The 23,232-nt window shown below is 44.2% G+C and overlaps 1 protein-coding gene across 1 annotated transcript; it reads left to right on the top strand.

Annotated features, from left to right (window-relative positions):
- Nucleotides 1-201: 201 nt before the first annotated feature.
- Nucleotides 202-22,956, top strand: ccdc85al (coiled-coil domain containing 85A, like). The gene is made up of 4 exons (XM_041933728.1): nt 202-814; nt 2,163-3,261; nt 18,063-18,120; nt 21,873-22,956. The coding sequence occupies exons 1-4, from the start codon at nt 569-571 to the stop codon at nt 21,889-21,891; spliced, it is 1,422 nt and encodes a 473-aa protein (XP_041789662.1). The 5' UTR covers nt 202-568; the 3' UTR covers nt 21,892-22,956.
- The last annotated feature ends 276 nt before the right edge of the window (nt 22,957-23,232 follow it).

Genomic DNA, 23,232 nt, shown 5'->3' with positions numbered 1-23,232 from the left:
GTTTAGTGCGTCTTTGAACATTAAGTGGCGCTGTAACCAAGCTGTATTTTTGGTGGAGCATAAACCCCTGGAGGGGAGAGAGAGAGAGAGAGAGAGAGAGAGAGAGAGAGAGAGAGAGAGAGAGAGAGCTTGCTGCCGTGCACAGCGGACTCTCTCCTCTCTCTCTCGCACAGTGCTGAACATACAGGCGGCAGGTGTGTGCACCGACCGTCCGCCGAAGCTTTTTCTCACTTTGACCGCGTTTGGGACCGGATTTGGATACTAAACCGAGCAGATAAGTCACGGTGCGTGTCGGCTGCCTGCGGTGCCTCCCTGGCTGTGAGGATGTTGCAGTGATAAGACAGCAGAGCATCTTCTCCTCCGTATCGCACTCAGCCGGCATCGTCAGCTGTTGCTCTGGCAGAGAGTGGAAGAGTCGGGAGCGACAGAAAAGGCCACACTATGCGACTGACTTTCTACCGGTAACCGTTTTCCACCTCCAGTCGACCGGGGAGCGGATGCGAGCAGAGGTCGCCAACGAGCCTCTGACTATTTTCTGCGCTTTGTCGGTGCCGGAGGAGCTGTGCCAATGGAGAAAGCGACTCCGCCGCCCCAGCCCCAGCTCCAGCTGTCGATAACAAAGACTGAAAGTCCAGCGGAGGACATCTCCGGCCTGACTGACGAGGAGCTGCTCAAGTGGACCAAAGAGGATCTGGTGCGGCGGCTGAGGCGATCTGAGGCCGACAAGATGAGCGTGATTCTGGACCACGGGAATCTCATCCGAGAGGTCAATCGCAGCCTCCAGCTGCATTTGAACGAGATCAGGGGGCTGAAGGTGAGGGGGCGCGCATTGGTTAAGGATGAGATCATAGGCTCGGAGCGCACCTGAGAGCGCGCATAGCGGGAGGGATGTTGCACTGTTTAGAGAGCGCCTCTACAAACATGGTGTGAGGATCGATGGTATCATTGAAGTTCGTTGTGCAACTGTGCAGGCCTGTGTGGCAATCGGATGTGGATGAATGCGGACCCTGTGTGCACGCTTGCTTTATGGCAATTCTCAACCTAAGGCAGGCTTATAGTTTTCACATAAGTTGTGCTGGGAAAGAAATTCATGGTTTAAAAAAAAAAAAACAAGACGAGTTTAATTAACAAGAGGAGAGACACATATGACCGAATCAATGATAAAATGTGTCCCTGCAACTCAGCTCATAAAACACAGAGCAGGGGAGATTACAGTGCAGGCCGGTGAGGTAGAAATTCATCCTGGAAGAGGAGGGCCTGTCTCTCTTTAAATCTCCTGCTCTGTTCATATGCCAGGTCTCAAATCTGCTGTCCAGATCTCTCTCTGTGTTTTAGCTACACACACACCTCACATCCCTACACCATTCCTGCTCATAAATCTACATTACGTGCAGTGCAATTTGCAACGTGGCATTTGCTTTGAAAGTATATGCAAGTAACCTTTACCTGCTGCCTTCAGTTTCTGCACTACTAAGACGAATATGACACTGTCCACAATGTTTTCAGTTAAAGCTGAGACCCAGCCTGAGGTAGCCTCAGATGAAGCACTTGTGGATCATTTGCCTTTCTTGGAGACCTCGACACCTCTCCACCCATGCAAGCTACCTAATTACACAGGAAAGAGCTGGAGGGTAAGAAAGGGAGAGAGAGCGGGAGAGGGAGTATAGGGGAGAAAGAGAAGGAGCTCTCGGGGAGGTGAGGAAGGGATGTTTAAGCAAACGTTGCTGGGTGTAAAGTGTTGAGGGCGGGTGATTTCACAACCCCAACCCTGTCTTATTCCTGTGTGTGGCCTCTCCATCTCCTACAGAGCATTATAATCTTCATTATGTGCTTCACATTGAATGGTACGCAATGAGTCAGTGCTTTTATGGGAAAGGCAGAGAGGATTAGGATTTCATCTCATTATGATTGCATACAGCATTTGACTGATATCTGAAAGAGCAGTGAAATGGATTGAAATTGGACAATGGTTGCAGCGATTTACTTGGGAGCTAAATGAATAGAAGACAGGCTATTTTGTTTTGTACCAAAACAAAAGCACATTTGTGCTCTTTCTGCCATGATCAGCATCGTCATATTTTATGATGCCTCTTAATCCTTAGGCCTCGGTTTAACTCTCTTTTCCTCTTGTTTGTTATTTTTCCTCCTTCTCTTCCTTTCAGGACATAAATCAGAAGCTGCAGGAAGACAACCGTGAGCTGCGGGACTTGTGCTGCTTCCTGGACGACGACCGCCAGAAAGGCAAGCGCGTCTCCAGGGAGTGGCAGCGCTTGGGACGTTACAGTGCCAGCATCATGCGTAAAGAGGTGACCCTCTACCTCCAGAAACTCAAGGAGCTGGAGCTTCGACAGGAGGAGGTAATCCGGGAGAACCTGGAGCTGAAGGAGCTCTGCCTGCTGCTGGATGAGGAGAAGGGGTTGGTAGGTGGAGGAGGTGGCGGTGGTGGAAGCGGAGGGGGAGGGACTGTAGGCATGGGAGGGTGCCGAAACTCCATAGACAGCCAGAATAGTTTGCTGCTGGTGCCCGGGCATGGTCTCCTGATGAGAGACGTGGGGGATGGGAGCAGCACCTCCAGCGCAGGCAGCGCCGACAGCTCCGATCACCCTCACCAGAAGCAGCCTCACCTGGCTCCAGGGGTGGGTGGAGTCGGTAGTGGTGGGGAAAAGGGGAGCCCTGAGCTTGTGCACAAACCCAGGTGTAGCAGCATCAGTGGAATAGGAGGTGGAAGTGGAGGAGAGAGGGAGGTGTCCAGCCCTGAGCACCCTGCTGGGCGCCACCGGAGTACAAGCCTGGAGTACCCATACACCCTGCCCCAGCTCTGCCGGCCACGCTGTGGCTCCATATCTGTGCCTGACCACAGCCGAGTCATGCGGGGCCTCAGTCCGGAAAAATATGGGAGGAACGTGGGCCGCCGAAGTCCAGAGCAGCACCCGAAGCACCACAGCTCCGATCTCCTCCTGGGCCAGAGGCAGCACTTCCTGGGTCAGGGAGGCAGCGGGGAGCTCTATCAGAGGCACCACAGGAGCAGCATTAGCAGTACTGGCTGTGGGAGCCCCGAACCCCAACTGGCACATTTAGGGACCACTGAACACCATGAAAAGGGCTGCGTGGTCCAAGGGGGCAGCCCGGAAACTCATAGGCACCAGTACAGTATGAGCCCTGACCATGTGAAGTTTGGCAGCCCTGTGAGAGAGGGGCAGAGGAGGCCGGCTGTGGATGAGCTGTCGCCACATCATCGCAGCATCTACAATGGCATGAATGGTAGGTGTATATGCATGGTTATGTTTCTGTGTGAGTGGACGTGATCACCCTGTGTTTAGATCCTCTGATTAACATCAGTCCTCCTCTCAGAAAGGCCAAAAAAAAAATGAAATGATCTAACTCATGCACACATGCCCTTAAATGCAGTGGATGATGCTATGCAACATCTTTTAAATACAAAGGTATATAAATCACATAGACTCAAGGTACACACACACACACCATCTTTCCACCACTTCAGAGGATGTTACACTGTCTTGCATTCATTTCCTGGAGATTTACCATGACCCCAACCTCAACCAAAACCTTAAACCAAGTCTTCACCCTGAAACTGAATGGTTTACATGATGGGGACTTATATTTTGTCCCCAAAAGGATGGGAAGGACAAACTTGAGCACAAAAGCCACTCCAGGTTTTGCAAGTCGGTTAATTAAAGTGTTGTCTTAATTGTGTTAATTAAAGTTTTTGCTGTACGGCAGAGACAGTTTTTTTCTCTGTAAACACTGTTAACACGATTGAGAAAATAGAGATACTCTTCCTCATTCTGACTGTTGCAAAATTTACAGCATTATTGATTTTTTGGGCATCTCGAGAGGAATGTGGGCTGGCTCAGTGCATGAAAGAGAAAATAAAGGGTTCAGAAATATTTATTTTACATGTCCTGCGTCTAAGTTGAACAGATTCAGCTCAAATGAACCGCTCTCAGATGTCAGTGTGTGCTGTAGCGTCGCAGCTGCTGGCACACAAAAAGGCTTGCACGTGCACCGACCAGTTACCCCAAAATCTTTGCTGCAGTGATGCCTATCTCAGTGAGATCAGTCGGAGCTAAGGATGTCAGAGGGAAGGAGGAATATCAAAGTACCAACTTGGCTGCTCTTTAAATACCCCACGGTGGCTGATAATGATTTCTGGAGTCCGGGGGAAAAAAAGTGCTGAGTGGCACAGAGCTGGCACAAGCTAAAGGACAAATTCCTCAAGGTGAAATATCTTCCTGACTCGGCAATATGAGGCTGAAACTACAAGAGAAACAGAAACAGCCTAAACAGAGCGGAGCAGATCCAACTGTTACAGCAAGGATTTCAATTACCTCTCATGAAGTAATGCCAATATGTGAGGTTGTGTGATATTGTTACTCAAGGTTAAGTCATTTCTGCCTGTTCATTTGGATTGATGTTTTTTAATGTGACATTTACAGAGCAAAGAACGTATCATTGGTTAGAGCGTGCTATCTTTGCTAACATTCGCTGACCTTAAAGCGGCGCTCCACAGATTTTACACATTAAGCTCAGTTTACTTGCTTGGAATACGACTCAGCCTGTGAAAACTATTGTGTGTCATCTGTGGCTCTGCAGAAGCTTTGTCAAGTCTGAGAAAATAACCCCGATGATGAAATTGTGATGTCATTCGGGTTATCTTAGCTTGGGTTTGGAGACTGAAGATGTTGACGGAAAGACTCTGTTACAAACTGGAGTTGTGGCATCTGAAAAACACTGGTATTTACCAGACAGGGATGGTCTGACAAAGAGACAATATTTAGTCTCATTGTTGGAATTGTAGTGTTTAGGTATAGGCCGTATACGTCATCTGTGCAAGCATCTTATTATGACGCATGTTTATTGTTAGGTGGCGACCCCTAGTGGCCATAATAATTATAAAAAGAGCAAAGGAGGAAACGTGTGTATTGTAATGGTAGTCAACTTATACAGCTATTTGAAACCACACCATGATCTTTTTTAAACCTTACCAAGTAATTTTGTTGACTAAACCTAACCAAACTGCAATCGTTTTAAATGTTAAACAGTACTGGATGTAACTATGTGAGTCTGTGCGCCTGTCGCTGGAACTCTCCATCAGTCATATACACCATACTGAGAGTCACTGACAACCTATTCTGAGGACGTGTTTTGAGGGCTTGAGCCATACTGGAAAACAGGGGTCAGGATATCTCAACCTCCTTCCCTTTAGACTATTTTTTTGTAAACTGTCCTCCCAGCTAAATGAAACCCAAATACTGAATCGCTGAAGTACCCCGTGAAGCATTGCAAAACAGCCACTGTAGCCTCAGAAATAGCAGTCTGGTAGGAAACACGCTCTCTCTCTCTCCATTTTGCAATGTACAGATTGCGCCGGATTATTATAAAGACGCACACAACTTTAATTTAGATCATCAATCTGTTTCTATTCTAGCTCTCTGTGCACTCTGTCGCTCCACAAGAGATTTCAATCTTGATGGAACCTGAAACCTCATATGATGTTAGAAAAAGGCCACGCCACATTAATGCCTCACAAATCCTAAACTGGAAAATGTTGTGAGTGCACAGGGCACTCACCGGCCCTTGAGGCTGGTGGTTTGCCAACTGTGGCATAACAGTTGCAAACTTAGCTTGGAGTGAAATGCACGCACCAAATAGCCTTTAACCAGGTTCATAAAGACCTCATTAAACCTGTGTGTGAGAAAAGTGTGTGCGTGTTGCTGAAGGGTCATGTTGGTATATCATGGCTGTCTGTCTGTCAGGATGGCTGTGTCTCTATCACAAACACGTCCCTGCAGGGCCGCCATGCCTCCGCTGACCTGACAAGGACACTAACTTCAAGTGTCACAACACAATTTTTGCAGTTAGACCAAGACATGTAATCAACACTTGAGGTTAAAGTTTTTGCTTTTGTGGTGCAGATACTGAATTAATTGCTTCAAAATGCTGCTGACAGACTAAAATACACAAACACTGCACTGTTGAGGATGAGGAAAGAAAGCGAATGAAGAGATTTGTGAGGTGGGAGAGGTAAAGAGAGCAGCTTTGTGGCCGTGTCTGCTTGTGTCATCCACTGACCCATCCTCACTGCCATGTCCTTTTTCGGACGAAGAGGGAATTTAATTCCTGTGACGATGTAGTACACTCCACTCGCTTGGATTATCCTCTAAGCCCTTTGCGCAGTATTATTTCATTTTTTATGTACTTGTGTGTGTGTATGTGATTTGGGTGGATGTGCCACAGTGTCCCATCCAGGGTCACTGTAGCAGTGTAGGTTTTTATTCTGACAAATGAATGTTCACGTGCCACTTGACAGTACTGAACCTCGGGCCATTTAAATTCCTGACAAATCCAAAATGAAAGCAAAACAATACTCTGACCTCTGCAGCTTTTTCATACAATCTGCTGTCGCATGTTTTGGGAAGCTTATCACACATATTCTCTAATAGCGTCAGCCAGGAGAAAGGCACAACCCCCCCCAAATGACTAGAGGCACTTTGTGTTTGCTTTGTACAGTGACGGAGATGTCTAGTCTTCTGCCAGAAAATAACTGTAGCCTGCGTAAGCTTACCCTCTCATCTCAACAATACATAATTCAGAAAACAACTGGTGATAAGTGGTGTAGCTAAAAAAGCTTTTGGAGAAGACAGGGAGTACTACATCTATAAATTAAAGATAAAATAACGGCATGTTGTGTTGGAATTTTGCAAGTTCCTGAATAACAATAAATATTGCCTTGTCCATATAAAATGATGAGCCTGTGAAGCCTGTTAAGACTCAGTATGTGATGCTGGGCAGTACAAATAAACAGTGAAACCTTCAGTTGTGACCCACATCAAATACAACTTATCATGTGATACATTTCCTCTTAGGCAGAGATAATCAGCCATGAACAGAAGTACAGAAGTCTCCTGACCCAGACTGGAGGGGTGACTGTTAAGCTTATAGGAACTCAGCGCTACAGAGGGTCTTTTTCGAAAAGAGGAGAGACTTAATCATGTTTTCTGCTTTAGCAATCACAAGTTCTGCATATTAGCATAAGCTGCTCAGATGATCTGGAGGAGAAAAAAAAGTCACATGGGAAAAAAGACATTACAGTGTGTGGGAGAACCTCTGCCCTTGTGATGCCAGTGAATGCCACACACACACACACACACACACACACACAGTGAAAAACAATCACTCTACAACTGACCCTTCTCAAGCCCCACCCCCCTTAGTTACTGTTGCTATGTGTCAAGCTCTCTGGTCTTGCATGGTACACAGTTCACAATAGTAACAGGAGGAGCAGGGCAGAGCCGCTCATGTTAGCATAACCTCCGATATCGTTGCATACAGAACTGGGTCTAAGGCAGGGGGGAAATACTACACAGTGAACGTAGCCAGGGACCCTCCAACATAACGTAATGCTAGCCAATGATGTGCACCCTGGTAGTAAGCTAGCTAGCCAGATGTTCTACATTTTTCAGCTTAGGTAAGAGATGAACACACTGTTTAGTCTTCCACTTTTGCTCTTGTGTCTTAACTATTGGTTTTGGCCTGCAGTGCCTAACTACAGTTGCTAAGCTGTGATTGGACAACCACTGTTTGAGGGAGGGGTTTGGCGAACAGAAACTGAATCTTCAAAGTAAGTGTCTGGTGAACTTTCGCATGTTCACGTCTAACCTTTTTTGGTGTCTTTTGACTTAACGAGAACTGACAAATGCTGGCACCAAGATTCTCCATTCTTGAGCGTAAAATATCTGATCGAATTAGCAAAGATCATCCCACTGTCCCACCGATTCTGTTAATCGTCACAATCACAGCATCAGTTCCGACGCTCAGCTCCTCTGGCTGTTGTTTAGAAGTGCTGCTGCCTGTCAGTGCAACAGGAAATCATCGCTGGCCACAGATAATGTTCTCCCTCTCCACTGTCACTGAGAAAGCCTGGCTACATCTCTCCCTCCTCTCTCTGTCTTCCTCTCCTTCCATCCTAATTGGCTGCCAGTGTGAACAACCAGCTGTCGGACAGAGAGAGAACTCTGATTACAAAGCCCTCTTTCTGGAGGAGGCCGGAGGATGCACTGTTTGCCAGGCTGAGCTGAGCAAAGAGGGTTGAGGAAGTATTTGAGTGGATTACTGGCTGTTCCCCTCCTTCTCCCTGTCTCTTTCTGTCTTCCCCTCTGCAACACATCTTTTCCTCTTCCTCTGACTCCACTCTAGCCTCCTCTTCTTCACTCATCTGCCAAGGCAATGGATGGAAAGCATCCCCTTGACAAATTGTGAAGTCTTACAGCCTAAGCGGCATGAAGAAACTCAAATGTTTGTCACAGCTGCTTGGCATGAAAGGATTTGGAGGAGCATTAGGCTGCTGTAACTCAAATGGATTAGAATTATTACCAGATAGCCTCATCTGTACTGCTACCATCCCAGCTTTACCTTTCATTACTAGTTTAACTTGCTAAAGTGGCATGGTGTTGTGTAGGCACATAAATCTGTGTTTATATTGCCGCAGATAAATGGGCGGCGTTCTCTGCGTCATGTGCTTTATCATTTGAAACAGCAGAGGAAGGAGAGCAGGTTAAAAACTCCAGAGGTAGTTATAGTTTAGGCCATCAGAGACGTGCGATTCTCAAAGGTGGATGTCTTTATCACAACCCTGCAAAGGGGAAAATGTTACTTTTAAATGCTATCATGGCATTTGAATTTGTAATCACACCTGAGACCAATTATCCCAAACACCCTTGCCTATAGGCCATCAGAGAAGCCGTTAACCAAGGACTGCATGATTAGGCATTTTGTTTATCTACCTCTGGTGCATATCATTGTCATTTTTAATCAAGTCGCCGCCAGCCTCGCCTCTTTAAAGCTTGCTTCCCGTGGACGGAACGAAGATCGCCTCGTTTCCTTGTGATACTCAACCAATGCACACAGATTGTTTTTTTTTTTTGCCAAATACTCATGACAACAGTGATGTGAATGGGAAATGGAGTGTGAAATGTCTCCAACAAGGGAACAAAAATTATTTTTGGCAAGCTAAATTATAAATTAGGGAGAGGCAAGGAGAATGATTATGTACGGCGTATACAGCCAAGATGAACGTTTATGAGAGTGTGCACGTGCAGCATTTTGCTGCCCTGATGTATATAAATCTTACTGCGTGTCTGTGAAAAACACGCACACAAAAAAACCCACATTGAAACAGATCATTGAATCTTTATTTATGAACGCGTCGAACAGTAAGCTGTTGTAGGATGTTCCCAAACACACACACACACACACACACACACACACACCAGAAGCTCCTAAGTAGCTGTGTGAGTTATGAAGGCTGCTGCTTGGCATGTACTAGTGTCGCTCCAGCCCAAACCCCAGAGGTATGTGACAAATGTTCCACAGTAGCCCCAGTCATCCGGTAGACATGCAAACCCAGTGGAATGGAGAACAGTCTTTGTCCTCTTATGCTGCGCCGGTGGGGAGCGGCCCACTGAGCTGAGAGGAAATTAGCTTGCTAGGCCAGGTAATTAACTGGAAGTTGAGTGGCTGCCATGTATGAGGGCAGCACTGGGCCTGAGGGAACCTCTGTCAGTCCCAAAGTCACCAACAGTAACCACATTTAGCTATGTTGCATTTACTTCAGCTGCAGCTGTGTGTCATGCTGAGAGCTGGCAGTGTTTCAGGTTGCCACTTTACCTCTGTACCTCTGAACAAGTCTCAGTAAGTTCTGCTCAACAGCAGCCACTCTGGCCACAAGTGACAATTTTAGGATGTGTAGGAAGTACTTCCACTCTATATTTTTAATTTCTGTCCATGCCGTGTGTAGAAATGTACATGCAGCATGTGAACAAATGGGAATTAAACAAGACTCCCACCTTAATGTCTTGTAATTCTATTCTTCTCCTTCATCATAAAATAAGCAGCAGAATTCCAGTAAATGATGAGAAAATCTATGAGTGAATGTGTCCCGGGGTGAGTGTCCCCAGCGTTCATGATGGTCAAATATGAAGTACTTTTTAAAATGCATCGCTGTCAGAGAACTGAGAACACTTTCCATCCCTCATATTATTAACTGTTAATTAACTCACCGCTGTTCTCCAGCAGTGACACCGCCACCACTCCCTGTGGCGTACCAGGTGCCACGTACAGCACTGCATTGCATCGTCCTGTCATGTGCTGTCAAGTCTGAATAAAGCCATTACAAATATTTATGTACCGGATGCCTACGTCTGGATGACAAAAAGCCATTACCATAACAGATGGGTGAAGACAGCTACGTTATGTTATGTCTGGAAAGGGATTCAAGTTTGCAAACATTAGCCAGCAGGCTACTGGTCATAGCAGACCAGGTAAGGTAGTGTTGCATGTTGCATTTCATGTCAGTGAATTAAACTTTTAACCTGTAAGAGAGAAAATGTGTTATTGCATCGCCTTGCTTTAACGCTCGGTCTGTTGTGCATATGCATCACTGATCAAGCAGCAGTGATGAGCGGCTCTGCTGCTGCCATCACTGTGACGGTGTTTGGAGCACCATCATATGTTAAAACAGGGCTGGAGAGTGAGGTAACACATCGGGGCCGCAACATGTCAAAACCACTGCAGCTGACAACGTTATTAGCCCTCCCTTACTCTACACCCAGGATGCAGTTATCCATTTCCTGGACATACATTTATCTCCTGCCCATATTGTGCACTATGTGCATTTGATGTAATGTTTATCCTGATGAGAATGACAGCAAAGCACGTGTGTGGCTCCCATTACGGCGGACGGATGGGCTGATCCTACCAACGAGAAATGATTGGCACCGCAGTCATAATATTTATATCATTGTCTCTTACTAGTCCTCTTTCAGAGATGTCTTTTGGTCTGTGAGATTTCCTCTTACAGATACTGAAATCAATTTCATTACCCCCCACTGCTCCAGACTGACTGGCTCATTTCCTGTACTGTTACAGCAAAAGGTACATTTAATCACCTCTTTCATCTGGCTTTGTGAGAGCTTCAGCTGCAGGTAAAACGTGTAATTGAGAGAATTCAGGGGTAGCTTTGAACTGGAGTAGATGGGTCATTTTTTGTGATGGTATGCTACTCGTTTAACAGTTCCCCTAAATATAGAGTGATGAATGATCTTGCCATGATTTAAAAAATTCAGCTTTATATTGATATTTCTTAACATTCTACTTTTGATAATGTGATGTAGTCTTTTGTATCCCATATAATACAGTGTTAAAGTCTTGCTAAAAACTATTACAGCTGGATGTAACCCGGACAACCTCGTGACGAAACGTTACCTAAATTCTTCATTTTCATCACATTGCTCTGAAGCAAACCGCCTCAACATTTTTGTTATATCTGATGCAATGCGTCGCATTATTTCGATGTGAATACAAAGGGCTTATTAACATGACACAGCTACAACAGGATTAGTTGATTTCATTATGTAGGGGGGAGAAAGTGTAAACAAGTTTCAGCCTCAGGACGGAGGTCGCCGAGGTCCGAAGGCTTGTGGGAGTTGAGCATACAGAAGTCATTAAATGCAGATCCTTGGCGCTAGACGAAGCAGCAAAGAATTCTGGGATGCTTGAGCTCCCGCATCATTCACAGCTGAAAAAATTACCAATACTGTCCGCGTCTTATTCACACACACACACCCCCCGGCCTGTTATATTATTCAACAGCGTGGAGACGTGATGGGTGGTGACATGTTAAATAGGACAACACAGTTTATCTTGCAACTGTCTGCTTAAATATTTAATTCTGCCTTTGAGAATCATAGCAGAAAGCGCACCACACCAGTGCAGATGACAACACGGGCCCTTGTAAGAATGTAGGGAGGCGAACATGGAGGACAAAAGCAACAAAAGAAGTTAAGGGCTGAGGTTGTGACAGCGCTGGCTTCTATAAATCTTTCTGACGGTGTTCTGTTTTTTTCTGCTCTGGTGGTTTCTCTCAGTTTGAGCTCATGACGAAGATTTCAAATTTCAGCATCCATCCGTCAGACTAAACGAGCGGGTGTACGATTCCCACGACGCACAAAAATCCCTGGTAATGTTCAAAATGCGACGTCTGTGCTTCATGCTTGAGTTTGCACGTGGCTGCATGAGCATGCTCCCCCTTTAGGTGTGTGTATGCCTGCCTGTGTCCCTGAGATCACAGAGCAGAGGCCAAATAACGAAACACACACACACACACACACACACACAGGCCTTGTAGGCTTGATCAGCCTACAGGGCACCAATTATCCAGCTCTACTTCAGTGAGTTTCACGCTCTCATCTCTCCACAGTCTCCTTCAGCCTCACACTGAGCTAACCTGCAGAAACCACGGCTTCAAGTTATTTGCTGTGCCTACATGCTGCCGTCACTCACTTCATCGCAGTTCTTACACGGTAGACAGAAGACACTTAGCATTAATTATAGCAGCACGACAGCTCTTTCTCTCTTATTCCTGTGTTTTTACACTCTGCACAGTCTAATGTGATGACAAATGTGAGCTTAGATAATAAAAATATTGTTGAAGAAAACCCTCTCCTGTGAAGATACACCCGTTTTATTGGCCTAAAATACACATAAAAAAAGAACAAAGAGTGCTCAGGCAGATGCAAGTTTGAAAACAACACATTTTTCTCCGAAAAGCAGTTAGTGATTTGGGGAAATATGCTTCTAAGAACACCAAATGGGCAAAAAGGAAATATACCTGCACTGCGATGCTGATGAGTCCAGCTGTTTCTTATAAGGAATAGTTCCATGTTTTGGGAAAGATATTTATCCACATTCTTGCCAAAAGTTAGATTGATAACACTCTCAGGTCTGCAGCTTTGGAACATCGCTTTAACTACTGGAACGCAACGGTCCTGTCCCACAATAGTCTAATGACCATAAACATGGCAGTTTGGAAAAGTCACTAAATGACGCTTATGAATAAGTTTACCCTTAGTGTAGTTTTATTGATTTGAATTAGAAAGACAAGCCAGCAGGGTCTACCCAACCGTGGAGTCAATCAGCGTGTTGGCGCTACACTGAATGACCAGAGAGATGAGATTCCACAGACCTGAAGTGGCATCGACTGTGAGCCAGTGACCAAACGCCGGCTTGGCTCCATAAATATCCTGCGTTTTGTTTCCGCTAGCTGTATGTGCCACGGCCACACATAATCACTGTATCATGCATTCAGAACTCGCCCTCACGCTTCGGAGTTGCACACAACAGCCCCGACTGCAGCTGCCAGAGGGACGTGAAGACAAGCAGCTCTCCTGCCAGGCAGCCTCGCTGTCTGTCTGTCTGTCTGTCCGATGGTCTGACTGACTGCTAGCTAAACGGAAGGTCACTGATCTACCATGCATCTCCACGGGCTTTCCTGCCCAGCCAGCCTGAATAATTTATGTGGCAGATTTTTAGGAGATCTGAGGGAACGGCCATGTGAAATTACCTTGCATTGATCCTGTAAGTTGAGAGACGGAGCGAGGGGTTGACAGATCAAAGGGGATTGAGAGATGAGCAGCCCTGGGGAGAGTGGCTTCATGTGCTCTCTGGCTCCATTCAGACAACAATAACAACTCGATTACTGATTTTGACAGTTTATACAGATAAAGCACTCTTTCAGGATTTTTCCAGAGCTGCTTTCATTTTTCAACCTAATTTCACCTGTTTTCGTTTAACAAAAGAGGTCTTATTTTGTTAACAGCACCTTGTTGAATCTGTTATATATGAACTGCAAGATTATGAGTTCTATAGAGTTAATAATTGGTGTCTGGCTGCAGAGGGAGCAGGGTTTCCCATCCGGAACAGTGATTTATTCAGTGTGGGAGCAGCGTCTCCCCAGCCAATCTCACAGATCTCTTTGTGGGGAAATTTAGAGCCTTTCACTTGAGCTCTGGTGTACAGAGGTGGAATTTAAGGGAGCTTAGGCCCCACATTATTCTGGAGCAATCACATTATCTATGTACTCTTGGTCTGACCCACACCGAGCCCCTTTCCCTCTACACATCTCTCACATCCCGTTAAATCCAATTTTGGTTTTAGCGCCCCGGCCCATAACTAAATCAACAAACACCGTCCGAGTGTGATGTATGTTTTTTCACTCTATAACTCTCCTTGAAGGGGTCATGGACGCTGCCCAGCATGCAGAAAGAGCACGTTTCATTAGACAGTGATAAAGCTCACTTTAATGGGATTCTATGGATTTTGGCACATGCCTGCTGTGTGTTAACAGGACTGCTCCATCACAAGACAGCAGTTTGTTATCTTGTGATCTTTCTGTGAGTTTGCGTGTGACTGCTGACCTTGGGACAGCAAATCCATTTAAGCTAATTGTTCTCGTGCTTGAGCGGGTGAGGTTTGAGTCCTACGAACCAGATCTGAGTTAGCTCGATGATGAAACCGTATAATTTCCAGCGTTTTCTGTCTTTATTGGATTTTTAAACTGTGCATTCCTACCTGTCTTTGTCCTTTGATTGTGACTGTACTGTAAGATAACCGTAAGCATCACAGTTGAATCTATGGTGATGTACAGCGCTGCCAGACTGGACATAATGCAATGAGTCAAACATATCAAGCATGTTTGAAACTGATCTGGACGTCCCAGACAAGGTAATGAGCTCAGGAACGAGGGGCGCCAACCTTCATACAGCAGGGTGATGACAAGGCCTTACTCACATGTGTTTATTATGAAAAAATATTCTGGAGCACATCTGGACCTCATCACGTTGTATAGCGGGCCTATAGGCTAATGTTCATTTTGCACAAGTATAACCAACAGATATTAATGTTCCTGAACTGCTATCAGCTGCACTTCCTGCAGACTTTCTGTGTGTTTCTCTGGGAAGGCTCTTGACGAACCTCTGCAGCCACCAAGCCGAGGGCCAGGTGACTGATGGAGGCAACCAACAGCATCTGCTAGTACTGTGGATAGGACGCAAAGCAAAAACAAAAGTGAAGCACAAAACCATAACACAGATGTTCTTGGAAAACAAGTATAAGTCGGTAAAGCAAGGGCAGAAATGCAGGAAAGCTCAACCTGCTGAAATGTGTCTATTATGGCAATTTTAAAATAGCTTAAAGTCATAACGCCTACAGATTACACATTATGAGTTTGCACAAGCAAGTAAACATGCGAATTAGCTAATACTGGCACTCCGCACTGAAAATCCTTACTGATTCAATTGTTCCATTGTTCATTTTCACTCTGTTGCTATTTCGATTTTTTATATTTCATTTTTTTTAGATGCATCTTTGTTTTATTTATCTATTTGCTAGACTTTTTCTGGAGGCAGCTACTATAGGTTGCACAATGTATGATTTTATGTGTGGTCTTTAGTAGTGGTCTGTTGAGAGTCTCCCACTTGTGTTAGTGTGTTTTAAGCTAGATGTAAAGTTATTATTTCATTATCTATGGGAGCTTTACATGCAATTTGAAGATACTGTAGCTATACTGGCAAGCACCTCATCAAAAAATGTGCGTACAGCGCTACAGTTACCACATGGAGACCATAACAACTTTCTTCTGACGCTGGTAAAAAGTGTTGATAGTAAAGACAAGATTACGAAAGGTTTCTTGCAGTAACACACGTCGACGAGGTCATTTCCACTGTAAACATTCTGCTCCGCTCAAACGTGGCTCTCTGTCACAGTCAGTGAAAGTATCAAGCATGTTTGCAAATGAATCTGGACGGTCTGGAACCGACCATGTGTTTGTTATGAAAATTCATCTGGAACACATCTGGAACTAATCAAATTGTTGGGCGGGTACCCGGCCAAATATTGGTTTTGCACAAATATGACCATCATATGTTCAGAGCTCATTTGCAAGGATTGCCTCATTCATTTTTAAATTTGATAAGTGCTGATTTTATTTCTAGCATCAATCCAAAGCCACAGTCGGAATCTCTACACTCGACCACTCTTTGTTCGCATCAATCTATCGGAGCATGCTCAAAGTCCCGCTTTGAAATGTGCCATCTACACAGCTCAGCTGAACTTCCTGCGGACTTTGTTTGTGTTTGTGTGTTAGGAGGAAGTGAGGCGTGATCGTGTGTTTACCCTTCTGTAACTGGTCTATGAGCTCTGCTTTAGCCGTGAAATCAATTCCATTCCACACACCCTGACCTCCAAATGAAAATACCCTCTAGCCCGCTGCTGCATCCCCCGACTCTTTAAAGATGTTTTCATATCTGTGCTGGCTTGCCTCGCCCACCCCTCCCCCCCTCATGAAGATAAACAGAGTGAGGGAAGGGGCAGGGAACTTAGTGAAGGTGGCTACTGGAATCTTTTGCGGCACTCGGCGGTCACAAGAGCATTATGAATCTTTAATGAGAGATGTTAGCGCGCCAAGTAGAGGAAATGTGCTGAAAACATGATTATGGGCTCATGGGGAGGAAATCGTCGGTGGAGGGAGAAAGAGAGAGAGAAATCAAGCAGGGGAGCAAGGATAAAAGAATTGTTTTGAAGGGCAAAGGCGGTAAAGAGGGATAACTTTTTTTTTTTTTAAAGCTTGGACCGCTTCAGGCAAAGGCATTTTTCCACTTCTCAACTGAACCAAGTTCTGACCAGATGTGCTCACAGAGCCCGAGAGTGTGAGGACAAATACTGTGTGTCCTGTACTTACTGTTGTTACTTTAGACGAACACCGTTTTGTTTGGCAGCAACACTTTTCCTGCCAAGCAGAAATAAAGCAGCACAGAGTCTGAAGGATGTCAAGACAGAGTCAAGCGCCTGTCTTGTGTTTAAAGACAGTAATTTTGTAGTGTGATGTCTTACATTAGAAGGCCTGAACCTTTAGTGGACAAAGCTGTTTCATCTGTCACTCCTTGAGCAAAATAAACCCCTGTTTCTATCTGGATCCAGATCGTCCTCTGGGCAGCGCCGGCACTGACCACAGCTGATATAAAAGCAGATGCATACAGCATTCTCCTCCGCTTTGGCCTCTTCCCCCGCTTCAGCAGTCGAAAGTCCATCCAATAGCACAGCTTCATCTTTTTTTGTTGTTGTTTGTGGTTCCTCACAAATGCGGGGAGAGCGATCAGATCTCAGGGTGGAACTGAAGACACATATTAATACCAGATGTTAATATAATCATTTTAAATCATACCAAGATGCAATCTGGATATGAGACACATTTCAATGCAAGGCCCAAAGGGGGTGTATGATTCACATTCAGCCACACTGAATTGCTGGGGTTGCTGCCCCCGGCACACTGCCACTTGCACCATTGCAGCAAAGACTGAAACACACGAGGGGGAAATGTGGAAAAGTTGTAAATGCTGGTCTACCCAACACAATATGAAGTGTTGGCCATGCACTTGATGCTTCTTATGGGTGTACTATGGGTAATTGTAAAAGCCCATCTAGATTTCTTTCGTCACCCCATGCTTTGAGTTTATACAAGAAAAGTGATAAAAGGTTATTCGCTTTCTTGCCAAGAGATAGATTGGAAAGTTGATACCAGTCTCATATATGTGCATTGAGTATGGAGCTATAGCGTGGAGTCACTTAGCCTAGCTTAGCATAAAGCCTGAAACTGAGGGGAAACTGCTCGCCTGGCTTAGTCCAAAGTTAAAAAAATATGCCAAGCAGCACTAAAACTCATTAATGGTGAATAGGGAATAACATGCTGCCACTCATGCTTGGTGGACAGATGCTCACACTTCTCAAAATCTCGTCATCTTCTGTGGGGGGTGCCAGGCACATTGCACATCCTGGCTATAGCTCCATGCTTAATACAGTCATGAAAGTGGTTTCAGATAACTGCAAAAAAAAAAAAAAAAAAAAAAAAAAAAAAAACTAAATAAATAATAATAATATATATAGCCATTATATATGGTTAAATCAGTTTTTGCTTGAAAGGTGAGCAGGACCAATTCCACCTTTTGCAAACATTTCTGCTGATAAAAAAAAACTGTTGATACATGATCACCATGTTTTATGAATGAGTCATTTTCCCTTGTTTTGGCAGTGTAAACAGACAGACGTCAGCTCTTAATCATTAGATTAATGAGGCGCTCTTCTCTTGTCAAAACAACACATTTAAAACTCATCTCTTCCTGTCTCTCTTTCCTCGTCTCTGTTTGTCACAGCTTTGATATCAGCCGGCTGCTGCACCAACAACTGTAGAAATGTCAAGCTATGGGACAGGTAAGAACCCCTCCACACCTTAATTCTTTTTCCTAAACCTCTTTTCTGTTAATTAGAGTCTGTGAAAGAAGAACAGCTAATGACAGTCATTGTGTGTCTTTTCCACAAGGGCTCATAATCCTGTAATTAGCTCCCATTATTCTATTTTACCATACAGAGTGCTGTTAAATGTAGTGTGAAACCTACATTTAACAGTCGGCTCTGAGGGTATTTGTGTGTTATGTAAAGGAATGCCGATCAGAAATCCTCAGTCAGGAATGCATGAAATATTTGAATACTTTCACCCTGTCCTCTTGCTAATCTTTCGGGGATCAACTCAATGTCTCTGACTTGTATTCAGTTGTGATCTTGTGTCATTGTGGGGTTGGTGTACCCTCTCCAGATGAGTAATGTGTTTGCATGCGTGGTCCAGCCCAGGTGTAATCACAGTGGGTTTACAGTGGGACTACAGCGTTAGAGGTGACCCTAACCTGTCCCCTACATCTTCAATCAGGCCCCAGTGGGAGGGCGAGATGGCTGTGTTAATATTTAATGACTGCAAGACAAGACATACCTCCCCCTAGAGGACAGTCACGCCACCCCTGGCCAGAACACACGCACACACAACAGCGTATAATCATAGGCACAATTCACACACACATTCTTGTGGTGGTTTCCCACATGTGGTGACTTTCTCTACCTGTGGATGAACGCGTCTTCCTCCCTTTCTGTCACATTAGTGTTTCCACCTCATCATTCCTTCTATGCATGTGCACCCGTGAGTCATGTGAGGGAAAGAAGAAAGTGTACTTTCATGCCCGTAGATGATTTGCAAGCTCAGAGAAAAGCAACAAGGATGTGCTAACAATGCAGACTGAAGTGAGGTCCCCTGGCTCTCTCTGCTGTGGTGGAGACAGACGGCAACAAAAGAATCTGTCACTGATAAGCAACACAAAAGCCTGCAGTGATCAACATCTTACTCACTCAAACTCTCTTTCATTTGCTTCCACCATCTATCTATCTATCTATCTATCTATCTATCTATCTATCTATCTATCTGTGATAAAACATGACAAGTTAAATAATGGCTTTATTATGGGTTAATAAATCAGTCGCTAATGCTTTGCTGACGCTTTATACATCAATAACAAGTCAAGGACATCTTTCGCGTTGTCAGATTGTGAAAAATCTCCTTGGCTGGTGCATCTGGACCAAATCCATTTATTAACAACTTGTTAACATTCACAGAGACCCCTAAGAACCCTAAAATCTTTCAAGGTTACATTCAGTATTTGTGTTGGTGTGATAGGCAGCTGCTTCAGTTTCAGGGTGCTCGTATTGTGCATGCTGCTCACTGTCGCACTGTCATGGCTTACTGGGGTAGAGCAGAGATATTGGTAATGTTATTAGTAACACCAGTGCTTTTCCTACTATGACAAGTCAAAATGACTGCTGTGAAATAGAGAATTAGGTTGGAATTTGATCTGTTTGTATTGCTAATGGTTGAGTATTCATCAGCATGAAATTGAGTAATGCTTTCTGAGAAATGCATTGCCATGCAGAATGTCAGTGGGGCCTTACCTTGCAAGCAATTATTCAGCAAAAATAATTGTGGTCTGTGCTACCGATTAAAATAGAGGTGTAGTCCTGACTTCATTCATCCTCACCAAGTAGAGAGACTGGGCTCATAGCTATAGGTTTGTAAACGACAATAGGTTAATTAACACTGCAATCAAACTCCTTGTGAAATATGTGTTATTCTAAACACAAACAAAAAACCCTTAAAGTGTCTACACTGTCTATGCAATAATAGTGCTTGTATGCATTTGCCAGTTCCACTGCTTTTGAGTAACTCTTTAAGTAACCCCCCACTTAGTAGCGTATAGTCATTTATTAAATGTAGCTCTAAGCATATGTATGTGTTTGTTTGAATGAATTACAATATAGTAAAACAGCAGTTGTAAAAACATAAATGTTCAATATAAACGTAAATATTAACAAGAACTGTACATTGATTAATGTTTAACAAATCTGCTAAATTTATTAGATGATTTATATGCTGCGTATATGCTAGATGGTGATGTTAAGAAACATCTTACTTTGAGCTATAAGTGAAGAACATCGTGGGCACAAATCTAACAAGGAGCATCTTGGGAAACGCAGGTTGTGACAACAGACTGATTTACCTTCTGACCAAATGCAGAATAGATGGTTTGTTACAATGTTAACCCCTTAATGCCGATTGTCGCAAATTCATACCGCTTTAATCCACATTGCAGCCAAATCGCGCATGCATTCCTCTAATGCCAGTTTGTGCATATTCAACACTCACCTAGGAACCTTTTGCAAGCACTGGTTTCCCATCGAACCGGTCAAAGGGAAAGAACCCCTGTTCTAATTGTTGTTACAATGTAATGCTTGTAAGCCAATTTTGTGGCTGTTTTGATGAAATAAATGAATTTTAAATACACAAAAAAAGACGGTTTTACTGCATTTAAGCATTCGTTGGTGAACCTACCTAAATGTATATCTATTGTATGTGCTACAGAAAAATTAACAAACTCCTCTTAATTTAGGATCAATTTGAAAGCAAAAACATGAAGAATTATTTTTTAATATTATTCCAAAATTAATTCAGGCATCAAGGGGTTAAACTGACTCATATGATATACATTTGTAAAGGGTCTTATTACTGTTTATAAAGAATTAATAAACGATTGATCATTAAGTCATTAGTTCAGCCTTCATAAGTGCCATATTAGTGCTATCAGATTTTCTTCAACTATCCTTTGTTTATTTTCTTGTGTTAGGTTGGTAGAAGCATCCTTTATTCTCACCAGCACTCAGTGTTAATATCGTCAACAAAAAACTATGGTGGAAATCTTCATAGCCATCCTTTTTTTTTTTCTCATGCTGATAATGAGACGAAATAAAAAGTGACGACTGGAACAGAGAACTGAGATGAAATGTATCGCAGTCTTTGCCAGTGAATAAAAAGCATTAATGAATAAAGCACTAATGTGAAAGACAGACAAATTAGCTGATTAGGCTACTCTATCGAGCTGCGTGCATCTGTGGAATCACACACCTTAATGCCTGATTAGCATCACTAACAGTATAACATCAGCGTTAGTAACAGTGTCCTCCACCATCCAGAAATATCTCACGTTTAGAAGTCATACTACTTGATTTGTGCTTTTTTTTAAGCACCCTGACTCTGTGGACACTGTCCAGAGTTGTCCTTTTCATTTCAGATGTGTTCTCACATACTGAAATAGTCCCCTTGGTTTAGGCATGGGGCGGTGCCTGGGCCGAGCGTAATGATGCCTGTTTTGGCATTGCTTTCAATCTCGCATGCACAAAGCAATAAACAGGCAAGCAGAGAAGAGCAAGACGCGGTTACTCTCTGCACAATGTCACAAACATCATCAACACGCCCACTGGCTCGCTGTGAGCTCTCCAGACCTGACCTGCTCTGTTCACACGTGGGCTCGATCAGACAAGACACAGACTTTGTTCTTGTGGGCCGGCAGGGTAAAGTCTGGCTAATGTCCGGTTTAACTGATTCGAACATTTGCCTTCACACATACAGCTGCTCTGGGTAATGTCTGAAAAAGTTCAGGGTTGCGGCGCATTTGTGAATATGGCTATACAGGCATACAGGTTTGGGCTTTCCTGTTTATCAAATCCAGCCAAGGATCAATAATGTCTCACAAACGTCACGCTGTAATAATAAGACCTCTTCTTCTTCTTCCTCTTCTGCTCCCGTGCAGCTTTGATGCCTCCTCTTGACCCCAGTTTGACCAGCTCGGCTCCTCAAACGGAGGAGGGGGTGGCAGTGGCGAAGCCCTCCTGCGTCCCTGGCCTTGGTGGACACGAGGACACCCGGGCGCCACCCTCCACGGCTCCAGATGGTCCGTCGTCCATGGCCTCATCCATGTCCGCAGCCCTGAAACAGCCTGCCTCCATGTTTTCATTTCTACATATCAAGAGTTTTAGGGAAGTGGGAAGAGGGGGTGCTATTGGTGCAGTTGGTAAAAGACTGTGAAGACTGCCACAGTTAAGTGAATCACAGTGGATACCTCTCGCTGTGCTACCTCCTGGAGGACACCCAGAGGAAGGGAGGGACGCTGGGCATCGGTGAGAGAAGATGAGGGGAGAGGACTCGGTTTGCGCTGCGACCCCTCTGTTTACAAATGCAGATCACTGGCGGAGAAGCACATGAAGTAAACTTTCTACACCCTGCCGTTCTTAATTATTTCCCCACACTCATCCCTCTTTCTCCTCCTCCCCCTCCCCGTTTCTCTCCCTCCTCTTCAGATATCCATCTTCTTCAAAGTGTGTAATGAGACTGGTGTAATCTAATGTTCTGTCTCTCAGTCGCCAAATCCAGCCAATCACATGATCGCCATTGTCTTCAACTTTTTCAGCCATTTCCACTGAATTTAAAAACAAAACAAAAAACGTATTTGTCAAAGATGTTTTAGCAAAGGATAAAAAAAACAACAACCTCTTCCTGTGTCTTAAACCAAGATGGTCACCATTACTAGCTGCTGACAGATGTTATAGTTCTATAAGATGCAATGTTCAGGTGTAATTTTTCTTTTTTGTATTATCTTCTTTGCTCCCTTAAAGCGCCTATATTGAAGCTGGGGATAAGATTATACGTTTCTCCATGTTGTTTTTTACAAGGAAGTAAAGTCCAAGTAAAAAGTAGATTATTGGATTAGTTTTCTATATATCTCTCTATATAAATATAATATGATTATTATTTTTGACTTACTGGTATTAGAACTATTATATGAAGATGCATATGATATATATCAAATAATAAACAGACTTCTTTATGTAAAAGTGCATCACTTGTTCAGGTTTTATTTCCATGTGCTAAAATGACTCGGAGGTGAGTGTGTGCCGACCTTTGACCCTGCGGTCAAAGGTCACGCTGACATGTTGTGAAACTGATTATAAGGTTAGGAAAGAAATCAATAGGTCGCACACAGAAGCAGCGACAACAAAGCATCAGAGTAGCCGTTGTAACTAATGAACTGATTTTTAAAATTGTGATAAACAGAGATTATGATGAAGTAAAGGGTGCGCTAGCAAAAACACCTCCCAACGCAGTTCAACGAG

Source organism: Chelmon rostratus, chromosome 3, assembly GCF_017976325.1.
Source record: "Chelmon rostratus isolate fCheRos1 chromosome 3, fCheRos1.pri, whole genome shotgun sequence".
NCBI lineage: Eukaryota > Metazoa > Chordata > Actinopteri > Chaetodontiformes > Chaetodontidae > Chelmon > Chelmon rostratus.
This window is presented reverse-complemented; position numbering and strand designations above follow the sequence as displayed.

Bases quoted from the DNA above. Each gene is read 5' to 3' on its own strand.
- ccdc85al (XM_041933728.1), top strand. From the start codon at position 569: ATGGAGAAAGCGACTCCGCCGCCCCAGCCCCAGCTCCAGCTGTCGATA. The intron at 815-2,162 runs GTGAGGGGGCGC...TCTTCCTTTCAG, and splicing joins ACGAGATCAGGGGGCTGAAG to GACATAAATCAGAAGCTGCA. The intron at 3,262-18,062 runs GTAGGTGTATAT...TGTTTGTCACAG, and splicing joins CATCTACAATGGCATGAATG to CTTTGATATCAGCCGGCTGC.